The sequence below is a fragment of the Vigna unguiculata genome, chromosome 6 (assembly GCF_004118075.2).
Source record: "Vigna unguiculata cultivar IT97K-499-35 chromosome 6, ASM411807v1, whole genome shotgun sequence".
Taxonomy (NCBI): domain Eukaryota; kingdom Viridiplantae; phylum Streptophyta; class Magnoliopsida; order Fabales; family Fabaceae; genus Vigna; species Vigna unguiculata.
The window spans coordinates 12389739-12413665 of record NC_040284.1 but is presented as its reverse complement, the minus strand read 5'-3'; the positions used below and the strand labels follow the sequence as shown (position 1 = coordinate 12413665).

The following is a 23927-nucleotide window of genomic DNA, read 5'->3' as shown; positions in this document are numbered from 1 at the left end:
AGATGATATGTGTTTACAGATAACAGGCTATACATAACTAAGTGTTGTAGACGATATGTGAGCCGAGGAAGAGTATATGATACAAGTAAACTAGAATGACCAAACAACACGGGAATAGACACGGATAAAATAAAATAAAAATTGTATTACAAACCCTTGAACTCAAGCTCATTGTTTGGTCCCAATTGAAAATAATATAAATAAGTGGGCCAAGCACATTTCTCTCACAAATTACATGCACCTTGATAAGAACAAACTAATATTTTTTTTTTACCCTTATGACATGACAAATTTATGGTACGGGATAAGCTTGAATAGATTTTATGCTTCTCTCCTAATGAAAACCTTCCAAATGTAATTACTAGGATTAAAGACATATTTCTTCAAATACAACAATGTCTCCCAGATTTTTCTCACTATTTCCCACATCACTTTGAGCATTTCATTTCAATATCAAAGTTCATTTTACTTGATTAAGGTAAGAGGGATCAATCCAAATTGTTGGTATTGCGCAGCGGAATATTTAAACTATGGTCAAAAACTAAGAGGGGGGTGAATTGGATTTTTATAAGTCTTAATAGGTTTTAAAACATTTTCTCAAAATTTAAATGATTAACTTAAAATCACAGTTACTTTAAATGCAAGTGCAGATAAATAAAGAGTTTAAAGGAGAAAGATGCACACTGATATTTGTATTGGTTCAGATCAAAAGACCCTACGTCTAGTTGTTAATCTTTTAAACAAAGAGATTAACTCAATCACTATAATAAACAGAATACAACAGATTATATAAGAGTAAGGATTAGAAAACACCTCTCTTGAACAACCACAAGAGATGAACAAAACTCCCCATAAATCACACAGAGGATGACCAGCTTTCCTAGTAACAGCACAACACTCAATCTTCTAAGAACTCACTTAGAAAAAGTTATCACTCACTTACACTAGGTTTTTCAAAGCTTTCTTTAAGAATCTCACAGAGCAACACTTTGCAATCACAACACAAGAACTCTGAATCTTAAAAAGGTGGTTTGAAGTTTGGAAACTGAGTTCTATTTAAAGAGGTTTTCGTAGGCTGAGTTAGAAATGAAGAGTTTAGCTGAAATTGCCAAGGATAATCGATTACCCAAAATGGTAATCGATTATCTCATGTACAAATTTGAACAAATATTTTTATAACTGCCAATGGTAATCGATTACCAGAAATGGTAATCGATTATTTCAAGTCATTTTTCAAGAGCCAAGTTATAACTGTCAGTGATAATCGATTACCATTCGTGGTAATCGATTATCTTAAGTAGGTTTTGAAAAATAGAATTTTTTGAGTTGGTAATCGATTATTATAAGTTGGTAATCGATTACCATACTGATGTTTGCAAAAAAAATGAGTTTCTCTCAGAGGAGTTGTGAGCTGGCTATTGTTCTAACAATTTTTCACCTAACTAGAAAAAATTTAAGTCTATTACAATAAGAATCTTTAAACATAAACTATATTGTCTTCAATATCTTCGAGTTTTTCTTCAACATCTTTGTCATCATCAAAATCTTTTAATCAATCTTTGTCAACACAAATCTCTAAATTTTTATTATGACACATTTTTTCTCTAAGTATATGTATCTATTATGAGGCATTTTAATATGTATCTATCCATACACAATTTGAAAACTCTGACTATAAAAATATATTCCTTGGGTGTGAAAACCTAGGCTTAGGTTCAAAAATCAACTCATTTCAAGGTTTACAAATAAAGTTATTAACAAAACAATTTTTTTATTTTAGAAATATGTATGTGGGAATTCTATTTTCTTTTTTGGTTATTGTTTTGGTTTTAATCTTTTGTGTTTACACTATTTCTTTTGGGGCAACATCCTTGTATAATATATTAAGTCAATCGAGGGATTAAGGATTTAAATGTAATACATGAAGCACTAAAATAGTTATATAACACACATATAAGTTGTATTTGTTGTCTTATATATGAATGTTTTGAAAATTTTGGGCGGTTAGAAATGCAGTCGTTATGCTGTTAAAATTTTTGTGAAAAATTTAGTTTCAAGAGTTGTATGCAAAGTTTATGTGAAAGGACCATTGAGAAATGAATTATAGTTAATGAAATGAAGGATGAAAGAGTACTATTCTTTTAAGAATTGTATGGATAGTTACATATACTAGGTATAGAGTCCAAAAAAAGGTTAGGTGTGGGTTAATAGATGGTGGTGATATGATTACACTATATTGATGTACTTAATTAGTTAGGTAAAAACAAATCATAGGCCTCACACCTTATTCTCGACCATCCTCTTGACTATACTTTTAGAGTCAGAAGGTGGGGTACCACACATTTCGTATTTGTGGGAGCAAACAACTTAAACAATGATTATGTAATGAATTTCATGAAGATGTTGAACCTAAATTATATAGTTATGATTATTTAAAGATTGATAGTTATGAGCGTGAGACCTTGAACTCAAAATATACAAACATGATTTTTTGTTATCAACTTGATTTATTTTGCATTGTTAGTTATGACTCATGAAAATCTCAAATTTTGAGAAGTATTTTCATTTAATTGTAAATTCATTTGAATAATTATGTTGTAAACTTTAAGATGTTATGATGAAGTTTTAAAGGTAAGGAAAAGACTCACCCTTACTTTCTTGTTGTTTAGAGGAAGAAAACAAGGACTTAAACTATAACAATGAGATTAATCCACCTTGATTTTTCACATAACCCCTAATTTTGTGAAATCACCACCTGGTATAGTTTAACTTGTTTTGTGATGTATTTTAAATTAAGACCTATCTTTGTTTTGTTGTAAAAGTAAAAAGAGACATTCCTAACCTAGATCTATATGTATGTCAATATTGAAACCACATGAATATGATATACGTTTAACAAACAAATTATAAAGGCAAAGAACATTGCATCTATTCGGTCAAGGAAAGTTTTGAGCTTACGTATGATTGGTTAGATGAATTTATAACATCATACAATTTTGACTCTTAGTCAAATGAATTTTGTGTTTGACGCGACCCAATGGATGAATTTTTTATTATTATTGTCAATTTATGTAAGATTCGCGGAATTTAATTAATTAAATAAATAATTAATTAATAAATGAGGGAGGGTAGTACATATATGACATTAAAATCTGTTATATATGACGTGGAAAAGTACTAGCTCAAGTGGCTGAGAGTACTTTGTTTGTGTGAGAGGACTTGGGTTCGAGTCCTATGTATGCTTGAATTGTGTGTGTTAGCAAGAAACATAAGTTGGCTTGATGGTTTAGAATTGATTTGACTTTGGCATGGTGTGGGTTCGAACCTGGGTGGACGCAAATTTAACTTCTTTTTGCTAAAAAGTTGTGTGACTGAATATGAATAGGTGAGGAAGATCTTAGCAAGAGGGGGGTAGCCAAGAGGGACTGAAAAATAAAACAACTAATAATGGGCTTGAATATCAATGAACTCCATCATAAACCGAAATTCGTTTTTTTGCATTGGCCTAACATTAGGGCCTTTAAAAGGCAAAATTTGAGAGTGGAAAAGGGTTTTGAGAGGCTGTTTTCAGAGAGCTCTGTGAGGTGCACGAAATCAAGGTAAGATAGAAAGTTTTGAGAGAATTAGATAGGGGTAATTGAAGTGGTGATAAGGCAAGCCTTGGTGATAAGGCATCTCGCACAGGCGGTGTGATTTGGTCTTAGGCGACAAGTCATCTCGCTTAGGCGAGTATACCTCGCCCAAACGAGAATTCGTGGGTGTTTTAGGTGGTTTGATTGGATATCTCGCGTAGACGGGATCGATTGTTGTTTTGAGGGGAATGGCGTCTCGCCCAGGCGAGCACCTCTCGCCTAAGCAAGATCTCGAGGGAAGGTTGGTGGTTGTTGTTGAACTCGTCGCCTAGACGAGGTATATTATTTTTGGGCGAGTGGGAGTCTCGCCCAGGCGAGACTGATCTCGCTTAAGCGAGACTTCATAGGATGCAGAGGTGATGGGGGCTTGCCCAAGCTAGTGGGTCTAGCTTAAGCGAGATAAGCTGGATAGGTTAAACAAAGGAGTATATTTTAACGGAGTGAGGGTGTCGGGACACTTTCAAAGCATGTGTTATTGCTATATTAATGGGATGAAGTGGAAATTGTAAAGTATGGTCTATAAGGCTTCTAAGAATATCTCGATGTGGGCTTGTTGATGTTCTAAGGGTTTTGGCCCGGAACGTATCCTTGAGTTGTGGCTCAGGATAGCGGTTAAGCATGTGGCATTCTATGGCTTGTGGCCCGGAATGAGTTCCCTTGAGTTGTGGCTCGGGATAGCGGATGAACACGAGGAACCTTGAGTTGTGCCTCAGGTTGGCGAGTGTGCCGGTGTGAGTGTGCTGGTTGTGGCCAGTACGGATGGGTCCAGATGGATTGCCCTCCTCAATGGTTGCTAACGATTTTGGTGGTCCTGGGACATTACGGACTATATTCGTACTTGGGAACTCCACCTGGCGTTACGGTGTGTGATCCGTAGCATGGTTTCCGCATGTGCTCTATCGGTGGTGGCCGATAGGTGTGGCAACAAGGCACCTTGAGATACTCAATAGAAGATATAGAACACTACTAACATGGTTGTGGCCATGAGAAGAATTGGAACGAGGTTTCCTTATGTACCTACTACGCATGGTGGTGGCCATGTGGAGGGAAGGTAACGAGACTTCCACTAGGTGCATCGGTGTACATGGTGGTGGCCATGTGATGGAAAGGGAGTAAGGTTCTGTGGGAAAAGAAAGGATATTTTATATGGTTGTGGCCATGCAATATAAAGAAAGAGTTTGTGTTGTTGTCATATTATTTGTATTGGTTATACAAGTATATGTATGTTTAGTATAATTTTGTGTGTTTCAACCGTTAGCTCACCCTATCTGCTTGTGTTTGGCGATGATCGTGTACGCAGTACATGTGAGCAGGTGATGATGCAGGTGGAGCTGGTGAAGCTTAGCTACGGAGAGGGGATGATTACGGGAATTTTTATGTTCATGTTTTTGTTACTCTATTTTAATATATGATGTAAAGGCTCATGGCCTACTTGACTAAACTCACAGTTTTGTATTTATGGACTTATTAGTAATTTAATGAAGTTTTACATTTCCCGTGTTTTGGGAAACGAGGTATTATTATTAAATGAGACTTTAATAAATGTTGCTGACGTATTATTTCTATTTTATTTTATTAAATTCGTAATATCCAGACGGGATGTTACATATGGTATCAGAGCTTTGTTTTCAAAATGATTTTTGGCGTCTATGGGGAGTGAGCTTACCGTGTGTGCTTGGGAGATCATTTTGATCCTTGTGTGTTAGCTATCTTTTAGTATGAAGTCTTAACCAAAGCTATTTGATGTGAACAGTTATATGTGGCGTGCTCAAGCTATGGCAAATAGGAGAAGAAGGAATAATGCTGGGGCTGATGAGATCGCTCAGGCGATACATCGGATGGTAGATGCGATGCAGCCCATTGCAGCGCAACCTCGGGCCATGGTAGCACCCACACGCCCGGTGTCGATGGAGGACTTTATGAGACATAAACCCTCAAAGTTTGCAGGCAAATCTTCTCCAGATGAAGCCAATGCTTGGCTTAAAGAGTGTGAGAAAATCTGCCGGGTGATCGATTGCACAGATGCCCAGAAGCTTTCATTTGTCTCCTTCCTGCTGGTAGCTGACGTAGAGTACTGGTGGACAGGCATGCAGCAGCTCATGCAGACCCGGGGCGAGGAGGTTACCTGGACTTCCTTCAGGGAGAGATTTTTGGAGAAATATTTTCCAGCCAGTGTCAGGCATGAGAGAGAGGCGGAATTCCTCACATTCCAGTAGGGGAACCTAACTGTGCAGGCATACACAGACAGGTTTGAGTATTTGGCCAGGTTCCACACACCTACTGTTACCGAGGAGTGGAGATGCTGAAAATATGAGGGCGGGTTGAAACACGAGTTGCGCCGCTTTATTGTACCTTTCCAGATCAGGGAATTCCCAGTCTTGGTGGAGTAGGCCAAGGCTGTAGAGCAACTTGAGATGGGGCCCAGCAAAGGGGCCCGACCTCAGAAGACTACATCTGATTCACGGCAGCAGAAGAAGCCGTATGATAGGCCACAGAGTTCGGCTAAGAAACTAAAGTGCTACAACTATGGTGGGGAGCATTATCGGAGGGATTGTCCAAAACCCTCTGGCAGTTCTAGTGGTAGTGGTGGTAGCACTGGCAAGTGCTACGTTTGTGATCAGACGGGCCATTTTGCACGACACTGCCCGAATAAGAAACCAGTTGGAGGTGCACTAGTGAAGAAACCAGTAGGGGATCGACCTAGAGCCCCTGGTCGTGTATTCGCCTTGACGACTACTGAGGCCGCCCAGTCAGGTAACCTAGTTTGTTGTTTGATCACAAGGTTGTTGTGTTGTATGACTCAGGAGCTACCCATTCATTCGTATCCAATGAATGCGTGAGGAGGCTCGATCTAGTGATGTGAGAGCTAGCGTGCGAGCTAATAGTTGCGACACCAGCGTTTGGGGAGGTATCCACCACGTCTGTTTGTGTGGGATGACCTATAGAGGTGGCAGGCCGCAGGTTCAAGGTGAATCTCATTTGCTTACCAATGGTTAGATGTGATTTTGGGTATAGATTGGTTGGCCAACAACCATTTTGCAGAAGGACTGGAATTGATATCATCCCACCAAGCAGAGAAGAAGATTGAAGTGGGGGCTACATGTTTTATGATAGTAGCTCAGACGGAGAAGAAGAGTATTGCAGAGAAGATTAGTCTGATTCTTGTGGTAGATGAATATGCGGATGTCTTTCATGACGAAATTCCAGAGTTGCCACCAAGCAGGCATGTGGATTTCACCATTGATCTCATCCCTGGTGCTGGCCCAGTATCTATGGCACCATATCGGATGGCACCAGCTAAGTTGGCAGAGTTGAAGAAACAGATTAAGGATCTGCTTGAGAAGAACTTTATCCGGCCAAGTGCATCACCATGAGGGGCACCGGTATTACTTGTGAAAAAGAAGGATGGCAGTTCCAGGTTGTGTGTTGACTACCGGCAGTTGAATAAGTTAACAATTAAGAATAAGTACCCGCTGCCGAGGATTGATGATCTGCTGGACCAGTTAAGGGGAGCAGCTGTGTTCTCTAAGATTGACTTGAGGTCTGGATACCATCAGATCTTATTCAAACTAGAGGATGTGTAGAAGACTGCATTCAGGTCTCGCTACGGCCACTATGAGTATGTGGTGATGCCGTTTGGGATGACGAATGCGCCTGTTATATTCATGGACTACATTAATAGGATATTTCGGCCGTATCTGGATCAGTTTGTTGTTGTATTCATTGACGACATACTGATATATTCTGAGAGTAAAGAAGAACACGCGGATCATCTGCGAGTGGTGTTGGAGGTGCTTAGAGAGGATAAGCTTTATGGGAAGTTATCGAAGTGTGAGTTTTGGCTTGATGAGGTGCAGTTCTTGGGCCATGTAATCTCAGACCAAGGAATCTCAGTGGACCCAGCAAAGGTTGAAACAATGGTGAAGTGGGAAAGGCCACAGACTGTGACCGAGGTGAGAAGTTTCTTGGGCCTGGCAGGGTATTACAAGCGCTTTGTGGAAGGATTCTCCAAGATGGTGAGTCCATTGACTCAACTCACCAGGAATGACCAGTCCTTTTCTTGGACAGACGAGTGTGAGGTCTGTTTTGAGGATATAAGGAGGAGATTGACCATTGCACCCATCTTAGCTATCCCAGATACAGCCAAGATGTTTGAGGTGTACTGCGATGCTTCATACCAGGGTTTGGGGTGTGTGTTGATGTAGGACAAACGACATGTTGCTTATGCATCTCGCCAGCTGAAAGTACACGAAAAGAACTACCCTACGCATGATTTGGAGTTGGCTGCGGTAGTTTTTGCTCTCAAGACGTGGAGGCATTACTTGTATGGTTTGCAGTTTCAAGTGTTCAGTGATCATAAAAGTTTGAAGTACTTATTTGATCAGAAAGAGTTGAATATGAGACAGAGGCGTTGGATGGAGTACTTAAAAGATTATGATTTTGAGCTTCTATACCATCCAGGGAAAGCCAATGTAGTTGCTGATGCTCTGAGTCGGAAGAGAGTTCATATGTCTGCTATGATGATGAAGGAGTTGGAGCTTATAGAGAAACTGCAAGATATGAACTTGAATCTATACACAAGTGTTGATCATATACGATGCAGCATGTTTTAAATCACTAATGAGTTCTTAAATGAGGTTAGGGAGGAACGGGGTAAAGATCAAGAACTACAGCAGATTATGAGTGAGTTAGGAACTAAAAAGAGAAAAGACTTCAGGATGGGCAGAGATGGTATCCTGAGATTCAGAGAGAGAGTGTGTGTACCTCGCAGTCGGGTGTTAAGGAAGATGCTCTTGGATGAAGGGCATAAGAGTCGTCTTAGCATACATCCAGGTATGACTAAGATGTATAAGGACTTGAAAGCGACCTTCTGGTGGACGGGTATGAAGACTGATGTGGCTGACTATGTCGCTTCTTTTTTGGTATGCCAGAAGGCAAAAATTGAGCACCAGAGGCTGGGTGGTACACTGGAGCCTCTTGACATTCCCTAGTGGAAATGGGACAGCATTTCCATGGATTTTTTCACGCACTTGCCACGGTCTATGAGAGGACATGACTCGATATGGGTTATTGTAGACAGATTGACGAAGTGTGCACACTTCCTACCAATCAATCAGAAGATGTCATTGGATAAGCTAGCGGAGTTATATGTCAGAGAGATTGTTAGACTTCATGGTGTGCCAGCGAGTATTGTGTCGGATAGGGATCTGAGGTTCACCTCCAGGTTTTGGCAGTCATTGCAGAATGCCTTAGGCACGCAGCTGAGAATGAGCTCGGCATATCATCCTCAGACTGATGGGCAGTTTGAGAGAACCATACAGTCACTAGAGGATCTGCTGAGGACTTGTGTGTTAGATCACCTGGGTACGTGGAGTGACATGTTGCCATTGGTGGAGTTCACGTACAATAATAGCTACCATTCCAGCATTGGGATGGCATCATACGAGGCCCTGTATGGTAGGAGATGCAGGACCCCATTGTGTTGGCAGTAAGATGGAGAGTTTGTGGTGTTCGAACCAGAATTCCTGTAGTAGACTACTGAGAGGGTAAGAGTGATACAGGATCGGATGCGGGTAACTCAGAGTCGGCAGAAATCCTACGCCGATAAGAGGAGGAGGCCACTCGAGTTTGAGGCTAGTAACCATGTATTCCTCAGGGTTACACCTACAACAAGCATTGGGAGAGCCCTGAAATCGAGGAAGTTGACCCCTCAGTTCATTGGTCTGTATCAGATTACGAGGAGGATCGGACCCGCCGCGTACGAGATTGCCTTGCCACCTCACTTGGCAAATCTGCACAACGTCTTCCATGTTTCACAACTGAGGAAGTACGTGGCAGATCCTAATCATGTGCTGGAGCAGGATGATGTCCAGGTGCGCGAGGATTTGACTATGTGGGTTGGACCAGTAAGAATCTTGGATTCTCAAGTGAAGCAGCTTAGGGGGAAGGAGATCAGAACGGTGAATGTGTTATGGGATGAGGCAACTCAGGAAATGACATGGGAGATGGAGGATGTCATGAGGAGGTCTTACCCTCATCTTTTCACTGGTAAGTTCTCTTTTTCGAGGATGAAAAATTTTAAAGGTGGGGGTAATGTAAAATCCGTGGAATTTAATTAATTAAATAATTAATTAATTAATAAATACGGGAAGGTAGTGCATTTATGACATTAAAATCTGTTATATATGACGTGGAAAAGTACTAGCTCAAGTGGTTGAGAGTACTTTGTTTGTGTGAGAGGACTTGGGTTCGAGTCCTATGTATACTTGAATTGTGTGTGTTAGCAAGAAACATAAGTTGGCCTGATGGTTTGGAATTGATTTGACTTTGGCATGGTGTGGGTTCGAACCTGGGTGGACACAAATTTAACTTCTTTTTGCTAAGATAGAAAGTTTTGAGAGAATTAGATAGAGCTAATTGAAGTGGTGATAAGGCAAGCCTTGGTGATCAAAGGAAATTCCCCAATTTCAGAAGTTAAGCAAGGGATTTTTCAGGTTAGGGGAGCTGAACCCGAACCCTATCTTAACTGCACTGTTTTTGTATGATTTTGATGAATTGCTGCCCTAAATTTCATGCTATACTTGAGGGAATTCGGGGTTGTGGATTTTGGGGACTGTTGCATTGGAATTGGACCTAAGAGTTTGCCTATAATGGGATGGTATGTTGTGCATTCTGTGATTATGCAAAGTTGGGTGGTTGGGGATTATTTTCGTGTCCAAATAATGCTCATGTGCCTATCCAAATTGTGCTTAATGAATTGGTGTGTTTGAGATGTGTTTCGGGTCGCTGGTGCAATGTGTGTATGCGTGAATCAGTGCCAGAACCTGCAATTCTCGCTCAGGCAAGCTAGGCTCGCCTAGGCGAGACATGCAGGGAAGTGTATCCTCTATTTTGCTCGTGCATCTCGCCCAGGCGGTGTGATTTGGTCTTGGGCGACAGGTCATCTCGCTTAGGCGAGTATACCTCGCCCAAACGAGAATTCGTGGGTGTTTTAGGTGGTTTGATTTGATATCTTGCGTAGGCGAGATCGATTGTTGTTTTGAGCGGAATGGCGTCTCGCCCAGGCGAGCACCTCTCGCCTAAGCGAGATCTCGAGGGAAGGTTGGTGGTTGTTGTTGAACTCGTCGCCTAGACGAGGTATATTATTTTTGGGCGAGTGGGAGTCTTGCCCAGGCGAGACTGATCTCGCTTAAGCGAGACTTCATAGGATGCAGAGGTGATAGGGGCTCGCCCAAGCTAGTGGGTCTAGCTTAAGCGTGATAGGTTGGACAGGTTAAACAAAGGAGTATATTTTAAAGGAGTGAGGGTGTCGGGAAACTTTCAAAGCATGTGTTATTGCTATATTAATGGGATGAAGTAGAAATTGTAAAGTATGGTCTATAAGGCTTCTAAGAATATCTCGATATGGGCTTGCTGGTGTTCCAAGGGTTGTGGCCCGGAACGTATCCTTGAGTTGTGGCTCAGGATAGGGGTTAAGCACGTGGCATTCTATGGGTTGTGGCCCGGAATGACTTCCCTTGAGTTGTGGCTCGGGATAGCGGATGAACACGAGGAACCTTGAGTTGTGGCTCGGGTTGGCGAGTGTGCCGGTGTGAGTGTGCTGGTTGTGGCCAGTACGGATGGGTCCAGATGGATTGCCCTCCTCAATGGTTGCTGACGAGTTTGGTAGTTCTGGGACGTTACGGACTATGTTCGTACTTGGGAACTCCACCTGGCGTTATGGTGTGTGATCCGTAGCATGGTTTTCGCACGTGCTCTATTGGTGGTGGACGATAGGTGTGGCAGCAAGGCACCTTGAGATACTCAATAGAAGATATAGAACACTGCTAACATGGTTGTGGCCATGAGAATAATTGGAACGAGGTTTCCTGATGTACCTACTATGCATGGTGGTGCCCATGTGGAGGGAAGGTAACGAGACTTCCACTAGGTGCATCTGTGTACATGGTGGTGGCCATGTGATGGAAAGGGAGTAAGGTTCTGTGGGAAAAGAAAGGATATTTTATATGGTTGTGGCCATGCAGTATAAAGAAAGAGTTTGTATTGTTGTTATATTATTTGTATTGGTTATACAAGTATGTGTATGTTTGGTATAATTTTGTGTGTTTCAACTGTTAGCTCACCCTATCTGCTTGTGTTTGGCGATGATCGTGTACACAGTACACTTGAGCAGGTGATGATGTAGGTGGAGCTGGTGAGGCTTAGCTACGGAGAGGGGATGATTACGAGAATTTTTATGTTCATGTTTTTGTTACTCTATTTTAATATATGATGTAAAGGCTCATGGCCTACTTGACTAAACTCACAGTTTTGTATTTATGGACTTATTGGTAATTTAATGAAGTTTTACATTTCCCGTGTTTTGGGAAACGAGGTATTATTATTAAATGAGACTTTAATAAATGTTGCTGACGTATTATTTCTATTTTATTTTATTAAATTCGTAATATCCGGATGGGATGTTACAATTTACATATATTTTCACTACCATCCTAAATTATTTTAATTACTTGAGGAACTTTATTTCATAGTTTTACAATAATTGTAAATATATATATATATATATATATATATATATATATATATATATATATATATATATATATATATATATATATATATATATATATAAGGGATGATGATGAACAAAATATAGCATTAAAATATAGTGTTTCATAGTGCACTAGACGAAGGACATTTATTTCATTGTATCAACATCAATAATCAAGCTCCTAACAAAATTCTAACGACTGGTTTAATTCTAATGCACTTATTACCTTTCCAACTTTTGGTCCTTATTTTACTTAGAGTAATGGTAAACTAGATTCTAATAAGATTGTTTGAAAGCTAGATAAAGTCTTTATTAATTTTCATTATATTGACATGTGGTTTAACCTGATATATTAAACTCTCCCTAAAATTGCTCCTACCATAGTCCTTTACTGGTCACCTTTTCTGCTACTAGATTTCATTATAAGCCACTACTCTTAGATTTTTCAAAATGTGGTTATCACATTGGTGAATGCATTAACACTTAATCTTATCTATCTTGAGAAATAATTGAGTTTAAATTCATTGTTTTAACTAGGATCTGTGCAAATGGGACAAAATGAGCTTTAAATCAAATTATGCAATAAAATTAGATTTTTAAACCATGTTAAATTATATATGCTCTATGTACAGAAAATGCACTAGATAATTTAGTTAGACAAGTCTAATTAGAGAGTATAGTGTGTGGAATTTCCCTAGATGACTTGAAGAACTATTTAAAAATCTAGTTTTGAACGATATGAAATGTAATGATGTTTCCTAAGAATTCTAACCTATGATTTGCGTAACTGAAGTGAAAGAAGTGAAAACAAGCTCATAAACCGTCTATAGATCATACAAAGATGAATTGTAAGCATAATGAAGAAAAATAAGTGTTCTTAAAGATGAAGCGTTTAATATATTGCTTAAATTGTTGGGTATCAGAGTACTAGCACAAGTACTCACAACTAAAATAAAAGATAAAAATAAAGGAACAAAAGTAGATAATAGGCAATGAATATAATTTATTCAAGGAAAGGAAAAATTACATACCATTCTCTCTAATTCCAAGGAGAAAACAATGGCAACAACTCTCTTGGAAATAGGAAAAAACTCATACAGGGAGAACCTTAAAGGAGAAACTAACCTTCTCTCTTAGAGGAGAAACTAATATTCTCTCTTAATTTTTCTCTCAAGCAAATAAAGCAAAAAGGAATAGAAAGGGAGAGACTTTGGGATTATTTCCTAAGGAAACACTGGACTCCTTTTATAACATTAAAAGTAAGCCCCAAAGTAAGTTCCCATCGATGTGGGACTTCTTTTCTCACAATCTCCCACTTGAAGATTTTGATGAAATTAATCAAATCTTCACACCATGTTTTATTCTATGCCTTCATGTTGCTTGTTCTTCTTGTAGACTTCAGTAGGATCGAATCCACATAGACTTCATTGACACATAATTCTGATCCTCCAAAACGCAATGCAACACCTGAGGTTCCTTCTAAGGACCTTTTGTCAATACTTCATTGCTCTCCACCAAATCCGCCATGAACCTACTAACCACTCCCACTGCTTGTGCAATGTCTGGTCTTGTACACATCATAACATTCATAAGGCTGTCCACCACCGATGCACTCGGTACTTGAGACTTCTCCATCCTCTCCGCTTCACTACTAGGACTCATACGTGAGGAATAATTGATAGAAAGTGGGGTCGAAATTGGCTTGCAATCTTGCATGTTGAAGCGTCGCAAGATTATTAGTAAGTATTTCTTCTGAGAAAGCCAAACCTTCCTATCTTTTTTGTCTCGGTGTATTTGCATCCCTGAAATCCTTGTTTGCTAGTTCCAAGTCCTTCTTCTCATACTTCCTAGCCAATTTTGCCTTCAATTCCTGGATTTGAACTTTGTTGGGGCCTACCTCCAACATGTCATCCACATACAACATCAATGGTCTAAACACCCAGTATGTTGTAACCGAGGCTTATGAAGGAATCAAATCTCTGGTACGAACACCTGAGCGCCCTCTTTAAACCGTACTGAGATTTGTTTAACCATGCAAACCAAGTTTTCTTGTTCTTTAACGCCTTCTGGTTGGAGCATCATTTCATTTCTGCTTAACAATAACCTTGTGGGTAGTGGGACCCACAAGTGGTACCCCTTCACATTGTTAGCATAGCCTAAGCACTTAATTTTCCCAGTTTCAAGCTCTACTCGTGCTTTGGATTCCTTGAACTGGTAACAACACATTTGACTTCCTCTTGATGTAGTACACCCACAATCTCCTGGAGTAAACTTTGATTCTCCTAGTGATAACTCTGGTGATTCCCTTACATCAGAATAAACCAAGTCTTCTTGTGTTTTCCTTTTTCTGGTAGTCAAACTAGCAATCTGCGATCTATGACTATGTTTGTTGGCTTACCATATAGTGCTCGCATAGAGGTAAAACAACCTTCTTGAGCCCGAGTAAGAGATTACGTTCCGCCTGGATTTGCAAATTTTGCTCTGACTTATACCCAAGTTTACGATGTCACATCAACATCGCTTCTTCTTGACTTGTCGATGCAACCATTGCATTAGCTTCCTGCAACGTATCTCCCAAAAGCACATACACATCTGCCATGATCTTCTGAGCTTTCATGACTTACCAGATCTCTCCTCTTCTTCACAGAATATCTTCGTCCTCCGAGGTATTTGCCATACAACCTTGTGAGGTTGATGCCTCAAAGTTCTTTCCTCCATTCTTCAAATGCCAACAATTTTTCTTCACATGCCCTCTTTTGCCACAATGGTAGCATTTGAGATGCTTCTTACTTTGATATCTATCATGAGACTGACTCCCACTAGATCCACGTTCTGTTGATCTACCTTTCGTCATCACCAAAGCTTCTATTTGCCTTGCACTTTCCACCATATCCTCTTTGTTCTTTCGCCTGGATTCTTCTTCAAGAACAGCTCCGGCAACATCCTCAAAGCGTAGGAGGTCAATAACGTTGTAATTTGTAATGTTGATGACAAGTTTATCATACGAATCAGGTAAACTCTGTAGTAGAAGCTCCGCACGTTCATTTTCAATTATGTTGAAATCTGCCGCTGAAAGTTGGGCAAACAACGTATTTAGATTGTTTATGTGGTCTGTCACCGATGTGGACTCACTCATTCGAAGAGTATAGAGTTTTCTCTTCAAGAATATTCTTGTGTGAAGTGACTTAACCTCGTACAGGCTTGTGAGAGTATCCCAAATCTCCTTTGCTGTGGTCTTCTCCGCAATGCTGGATAAAACCGCATCTGCCAATGCTAAGTGCAAATTTGCTATAGCATTGTTATCTATTTCCTTCCACTTTTTATCTGTAATTCCGTCAGATTTTTCTTTAATTGCTTCTAGATAGTTGTCCTTTCTCAAAATTGCTTTCATCTTCAGTTTCCACAATGAGAAATTTTTCCCATTGAACCTCTCTATCTCGTATCTTGTTGCCATGGCTTTAAAACCGACTTATGCACTTCTCACTATGAATAGTACTGTCTACCAGAACAATGGAGGCAGACCGTGAACCAATGCACCAGGTAATTCCCAGGAAAGAGAGGTGGGTCACTAATGGACACGCTTAAGTACCAAGTCTTTCCTAGCCAGAATTTTCCTAGACAAGCACTTTCACACTACCACACTTTATCCACTATCACAACACTATTCTAATGACAATAGTAGCGGAAGATAATCACACGAACCAATAGCTCTGATACCACTGTTGGGTATCAGAGTACTAGCACAAGTACTCACAACTAAAATAAAAGATAAAAATAAAGGAACAAAAGTAGATAATAGGCAATGAATATAATTTATTAAAGGAAAGGAAAAATTACATACCATTCTCTCTAATTCCAAGGAGAAAACAATGGCAACCTCTCTCTTGGAAATAGGAAAAAACTCATACAAGGAGAACCTTAAAGGAGAAACTAACCTTCTCTCTTAGAGGAGAAACTAATATTCTCTCTTAATTCTTCTCTCAAGCAAATAAAGCAAAAAGGAATAGAAAGGGAGAGACTTTGGGATTATTTCCTAAGGAAACACTGGACTCCTTTTATAACATTAAAAGTAAGCCCCAAAGTAAGTTCCCATCGATGTGGGACTTCTTTTCTCACATAAATTGTCTAGTCAATATATTGCTTGATGCTCGAATCGTCTACTCAGTACATTGCTTGACTTGTCTACTTAGTATGTCACCAAACTCGTATGACGATATCATCTAATGAGGGATTCATCTAAATGAACCATCTACATGACCCATTTGGTGAACATATTTGGTTAAATTGTCTAACGATATAGTCTAATATTTTCTCCTGACATGTATCAGTTGGAGAACCTTGTCTACGCCTATCATTTAACACATTGGGGGCTCATTTGGATCATATATTAAGCTAGATTTTTCTACAAGATAAAATTGTTTTTAAGGTTTTATTCTGTGTGAAATTCAAAAGACATTCTGATATGAGATAACATGGTTCTCAAATTCCTACAACTAAAGATGGGAAAAGTGCAAACCTAAGCAGTAGCTAAAGTCCAGCTATACCACTATAAAAGGCAAGATCCACTACAACCTTCATCATTTCATAATTGTTCACTTCATCCATCCACCACTATTTTCCTTCATGTCTTGGGTGGTTTTCCTCATCTAAGGCTAATCCCTCTTGGTTGATACTCTTCTACTTTCATAGTTGATTCAGAGACTAAGTACAATAAATATGTTATTCTTTGGAATTTTGGTCAAAATTTATTCTACTTAAATTTATTCTTTTTGAATTCTGATTTATGCTCTCAGGATTATTTTAGAACAATTGTTTCTAATTAGATCTTATATATTTTATTATTATTCTTATTAGATTTTGATAATCCCTTGTTTAAGTAAAAAGTAAGGACTTTACATTGTTAGGGGCTGCACATGTGGAGTCTTTGTGGCACTGCATTCATATATGATGGAATGAATAAAGTGTAAATGTCATATTACTTGAAATAAGTAGGAAGCTAGATGAATTAACTAAATGATTAACTCAAACTTGTATGTTTTCTTGCTCAATAAAAAGAGGTAAAAGAATACATAAGATTTTGCATTGTTAGTGCACATGTAAAGTATGAAAAGGATCTTCTTGTATGGGGTGTAACAATCGAGAAACTTAACAAATTAATTAAATGGTTGTTTAGTTCATTTGCGATTTGTTTCGAAATTTATTGAGTGATAATTAGATGAAAACCAATGAAGAATTTAACTACGGAGGATCTTGAGAACGAACTTATCTTTCATATTTGTTTTAAAACATCCTTTATTGTTTATTTTTCTAAATCTTATTGCATATTTCAATAAGTATTGTTGTAACTCAAATCATCAATCAAATTCGATAGGAGACAATTTGGGCTAACTTAACCATATGTAATTCTTTTTGTTAAACTTTTATGCAACAAACAAACAATTTAAAGACATTAAATGATTATTGCAAACCATTAGACGATTACTTACTAGATTAATCTTTATTTGATTACACCAGGAACAACAATCACACATCCTAACTATAAGGGAGTTATAAAATAATCTTTTTCTTAACTTGTTGTTGGTTGTCCTATATGTTCATGTTACAAAAAAAATTATAGAATTTGGAAAATACTCTTAAGGTTTGGAACAAAGTTGTCTTTGGTAATGTCCATCATAAGGTAGTTGATTAGGGATGTCAAAAAAATCCGTACCCGTGAATATTCGCGGATAAAAATCACAACGGGTAATAAATGGATATTGTAAATGGATATCCTACCTTCCTTGTTGATATTCCTATAGTTGATAAAACTCAGCTTTTGGAATCTATATGGCTTTAAATAATGCCCCCCCTGTGGTTCTTTAATCCATCCATTCTTTTAAAAGAGCATTAGGCTATGCCAGATTTCGATGTAACATTAAATTACCAATAGTTGTTTTGGAAAGAAAAAAAGAGAGGCTAATACGCTTCGTTCAATGATGGTGATGGAAACACATCCTTCTTTCAAACAATGGCTAAAAAGGAAGATATAATTAATCATGTATTCATACTCTCATGATAATATTTTGGAGGATCATTAAGTATCCTAATTTTGAGGAAATTAAGAACGTTGTTTTTAGCTTAAATAATAGTTCTTAGTCATAATGGCTTTGATGATTTAAAAGAAAATAATAAAATATCAATAATTAATATTGAAATATTGAAAATGATATTATACTATAAAAGAAAAAAAAATGGATAAATGTTTTCTATAATTAAAATTCTTTTTATTAATAAACTTTAAATGAAGGAATTATCGACAAAAGTATATTTGTTGACAAGTGAAATCTAAAATTCATAAGTTAAATTGATCGGTGAGTCAATTTTACCGATGGAAAAGAATTTGTTGGTAAATCCAATATTTTTTGTAGGGGAAGATTCTAGCAATACATTTATTAGACGATTCTAACAATACACTAGCAAGATGATTCTGGAAATACACTAACAAGATGATTCTAGTCATACACCGACTAGACGATTCATGAATCATCTTCTCTTTTCCATCTTAAAAAATACTTTATTTCCTCGTAAAATTTACAATCTAGTCTCTCTCAATTAGTGAAAAATCTCCAAATCAACTTTCGAGCATCATCCATAAATACATTAAATGATCTATCATTATACCTTCTATAAATGACTTATGAGCTTGTTTATACTTTAGCTACACAAAGCACAAATTAGAATATTCAGAAAATGTCTATGCATAACATCAAAATTCAGCTTATGGATGATCTATCAAAACGTCTAATAAAAGTCAACTAACTAGATTCTTTAATTGATCTCATCTAATGTCTACCAAGACTTTAAATGTTGATTTAAATCAATGATTTTAGTTAAAACTTATTAATCCCAATTGCATAAACTCAAGTTTTCGAATTGCATTTACAATATACTCATCAATCAACATCCTATGTTTAGAGATGTTTAATTCTTTAGTTGGAAGTTTTAGTTATACTTTTTTGTATATAGATTACATTTCACATCCATATTTTTTATTTTTTATTTTATTTTTTCTTAATAATATTTTTCATGTCAAAGTATAATGTCTAACATGAATTTTATAAATAAGTACATATATAGTGGCGAAACTTAGACAAAAACATTAGGGGTGCCAAATTAAATCTTTTTATATATAAATTATTTTTTTTAATTAAATAAAAAAATTCTTTATTTTCTTTGTTTCAATCATTTTCATAAAGTGATTCTCTTATGCATTTTCCAATTTATAATCTTTCTAATTCATTAAATTAACATAATAGGGATGTTCTAATTTCTAATCCAATTCAAGGTTATTCAACTAATTTATTATGTGCAGCGAAATTTGTAGTTCAACCCAAGATACATCCATAAAATCTTACAAATTTTACCATATGCAATGGAAAACACAAAATTTCTAAATTTCATAATCTATGTTATACTAATTTCAGGAAAAAATATAATTAGGATTAGTGCCAATTTCATAAAAGAATCCTTACAATCATAATTAAGCAAACTAATTGGAAAAAAACTTAATTTAAGAAAATCATCATAATAGGAGAATCATAAACACATAAATCATAATAAGATATTAACCTTGATTCATGAGAGGTCTTGTGCATTTTTTAATCTTTTGTTTTCTAATCTTTCTCTTTACTTTCTTTCTATTCTCATTATTTTTTAATGATTTACTGTAAAAGAATCTCATCACTACTGATAAAACCTATTATCTTTCATTAATTCATGTCATCAAGTTGATTTTTATTTTATTTTTTATACAATAAATATATATAAATAAAATAGGTGATAAAATAAAATATTTTATTAATTTAATATAAATAAAATAATAATATATAATTATAATTTTAAAAAATATATAATATATATAAAAAATAGAATTAAAATTTTTTGGGAGCCATGGCTCCCTTATCATAACAATGGTTCACCATTTTATATATATATATATATATATATATATATATATATATATATATATATATATATATATATATATATATATATATATATATCAAATTTCCGTGGCCATTAAAATATTTTGGTCACACAACTCACAGTTAACCAATCAATAAAATAAAAACATGACAGCTAGCTGATTCCAAGGTGTATGGATTTTATAATTTTCTAAAAGAAAATTTCTACTTTCTTCCATTTTTTTTTTAACTAAATAATTCCATCCCCATTCTCTTTTCAAGTGCATCCCTATCCCTGCATTAAGGCGTAAAGCAATCACAGCCAACAATTTCCCCAAAAATGTCGAAACAAATTAAGAATTTCTCAAGACCAAACATGTGGAACAAAATAAAAATCTAAAAATTCCTTTGGCAAAGTGAGTATACATTTTCTCTTGTTTCAACCATGCCATCATCAAACAAATTTTCTATCATGCCCTGTCATTTCACATGTTTAACTTTTATATACATTTCCTCCCCCACCACTTTCATAAAACAACTATTTTTTTCACTGTTGACCGTACCAAACCCATATTCAACTGCATGCATTACCACTTCTTTTAAAAGTGAATATTAAGTTATTATTTTAGATGAATTTCTCGGTAGTACCTTTTGCATGATAAAAAAATTAACAATGTTATTATATTTTTATATAAATTAGTTTCATTGTTCCCCATTATCATTGCTTGGAAGCTTTGCACCTTTCTTTTGTGAGAAATGACATGTTGGAGGAGATGCCATGTGAAACTTTGTAATGACATTTGATGCCATATAGTACTAGCTAGGGTTTAGGGTGCCATTATATCATTGTGTGGGTTTTCGTGGTCCTTACTTACCAAATATGGAATTTGTGCCCGAATTACCAAGTAAGAGAGAACCCTCCATTAAGAAATTTTTGTGCATTGGAAATAGTTTTCTTTTCTTTTCATTTTCAACTTCAATTTCAATGTGAGAGCATGTTGTGAAATGGAACAAATACCCAGGCTGCTGCAAACTTTTGCTTAGGAAAGGAAACCAATTTTGTCTCTTAACGGATCATATGAAGCATGTGGAACAATGAATCAAAACCTCTCATTTACTTCTCAATTACTCCCTTCTTACAAAAGAACTAGTTTCTGTTTTTAAAAACTTAAATAAATCTTATTCTAATTAAGTTAAGTAAAAATAATTAATTGAATTCAATAATTAACATAATATTCTCACTTTAACTATGACAACTAAAATCGTGACGGGATGGTAAAAAATAATTTAAAGGATACATAAGAGTCGCTATTATAGTTTATTATGGAAAACTATAGAAAAACTTTTAAACAATAGTCTTTCAAACCAAATTTGGGTTCAGAAATCGGTTACATGTGAGGAAAGTATAAGGATTCCACAATGTTCGTCTTAAGAACGATTTCCTTTAATTAAGTGTGCAAAATAAAGGTAGATTTTTAATATATTTATTTTACCCAAAAATCAAACGAGAAAATCAAACAAGATGATGCATATACCAAATAATAAAGAAAAAAATATTTTTTTACTATTGGGTCTAACAAAGATTAACCTCGCTCCTACGTATTCTCATCCAAAATAAGAAATCAAGGTTACATAGTTTTTTTAAAAAGACTATTTGGAGAACTAGTAGGAAAATGAGGTGTTTTTTAAGTGACAATGATTGACCTTGCTCATACGTATTTTCATATGAAAAATCAATGATCGTGTAGTTCTTTAAAAAAGATTTGAGGACAAGTTGATTTTTAATTTTTGAAAATTTTATATTGTTTTTGTATTCTTGAATTATTAGAAAATAGTTAGCAACCAAACAAACACACAAAAAATGAGGAGAAATAGTTTTTTGATTTTATAGAACAAAGATATTTGTGAATAGTAGACCCAATGTCACCTTGAGAGAAAATGCCAAAGTTAGGTGAAAAAACAAAAACGCGTACAATAAATCAAAAGAAAAAAAAATGGCAATGACATATTGATAATGTTGTCGTTGACGCGATCAAATTAGCACTACTTAATTATAGCAACTTTAGTATTGTCGAGTTAGTAGTGAACAAACTAGATAGGGTTAAGCTAAGCCGGAGTCATCTCCCAACGAATACAAAATTGATTTTAAATATTTGATTCTTATAAAAATCTATCTTAATGCAATTAAAAGTAGTTAATATGAAGATATGGGATTTTGATGTGCAAAGAGTAAATGACAAGTAAATAAAAGAACACAACAATAGTAAAACAGGTTAATTCCAGTTAGGGATGGCAATTCGAGACGAACCAAGCAGGCTCACCCACAGACCCGCAGAAAAAAAACGCGACACGGGCTAAAGGTGAGGCGGGGTGGGCTGGCCCGCTGGCCTGTTTACAAAAATAAATATTCTTTTTTTTCAATCCCCACACAATTCATCACGTTGTTTATGTAAGTTCCTTTTGTTATTATTATTATTATTATTATTACTATTATGTATAATCATTGTATATAAGGTAATGATTTTAGTTTTTAAATATGAAATATCCTTTTATGCATTTTTAGGTTAACAAATTTGTACTTGTCTTATAAGTTGACATTTTGCTATTATACTTTAGCTATAATCTTCTCTGCTATTGTTTCATGTGTTCGATTAGTTAGACTAATTGGAACTATTTCAATAAGAAATGAATATCAATTATTATGAATATCAATAGGAGCATGGAGTTTGACAGAAGAACTACTCCATTGTGCTTACCAAATTGATTTTTCATGTGGAAACTTGGTTGAGAATGGAAAAAATATATTATAACAGGTTTCTCTTCTTTTCTTTTCTCTTTCACTCCCTTAATTTACTTCCTTTAACCAAACAAAGGCTAATTGTGGGCTATGACAACTAAATCAGAGAGGAGTGTTAGAGAACAATTTTTTACATATATAAATTTGTATTTGTTATCGATGGCTTATTAAATAAAAAATGAGTAACATACTTGAGGAATATGAATCAATAAAGAAGTTGTGGACTTGCTTGAACATATTTCATGAAAGGAACTGTCTTATGTAACAATAAGCATACAACTACCAAAAGCAGAATAAGAACTTAATAAATACAATGGTTAAGATTATTTATAAAAGGAACTTTGAAATGGAAAAAAATAATTAAATTAAAAAGAGAATGAAGGAAAATTAAACAGAATGCTAAGTCATGATATCAATGGGAAAGCAAAAGCTAACTCTCTAGTCAATAGACTTATTTTTGTGGGCAAGTTCAAGAATGCCCACGACATTAACCGAAAATACCCTACTAGTAGGTTATCGTGGGAGTGATTTAAATCTAAAAAGGAGAACAACAAATTCATCAACTGTCAAAAAGGAATAAGGTAAGCACTACTTCAAAACATTAACCAAAAATATTTTTAAAGGTAACTTTCAAAGCACTACTTCACAAGCAATAAAGGGAAACCTCTTAAAAATTATAACTATAAGGTTTCATAGAAAATATCCACTTAAATGAAAACTTAGTCAATCTTCATTTTGAGCATTCTACTTAAAAGGTAACCTCTTTTCAACATCCTCTAGAGCTTCTTCAATGATGTATCATATCAGTTGTTCAACATGTGGTTTTGCAGACAAACTGTAACAAACAACATTGAACTTTGTTTAGTGCAAATGAATTAAAAGGGTTGTGTGGTCGGAGAATCATGCAATAACAGACCACATTTGAAAAGAAAAAAAGAGAGTAATTGATCCCAAACCTCACGTGCAATTTTGTTATCAATATCCAAGCCAAGGGAATGTATAGT

At 36.1% G+C, this 23927-nt stretch overlaps 1 protein-coding gene and 1 pseudogene across 1 annotated transcript; one reads left to right on the top strand and one right to left on the bottom strand.

The window, feature by feature from the left end:
* Positions 1–9199: 9199 nt before the first annotated feature.
* Positions 9200–13604, top strand: LOC114188424. The gene is made up of 2 exons (XM_028077011.1): positions 9200–9680; positions 13579–13604. The coding sequence occupies exons 1-2, from the start codon at positions 9200–9202 to the stop codon at positions 13602–13604; spliced, it is 507 nt and encodes a 168-aa protein (XP_027932812.1).
* A 1707-nt stretch (positions 13605–15311) lies between these two features.
* Positions 15312–15637, bottom strand: LOC114187324 (annotated as a pseudogene).
* Positions 15638–23927: the final 8290 nt, after the last annotated feature.

Coding starts and splice junctions, on each gene's coding strand:
- LOC114188424 (XM_028077011.1), top strand. CDS start 9,200: ATGCGGGTAACTCAGAGTCGGCAGAAATCCTACGCCGATAAGAGGAGG. Junction 9,681..13,578: donor TTACCCTCATCTTTTCACTG/GTAAGTTCTCTT, acceptor TTCTTCTTGTAG/ACTTCAGTAGGATCGAATCC.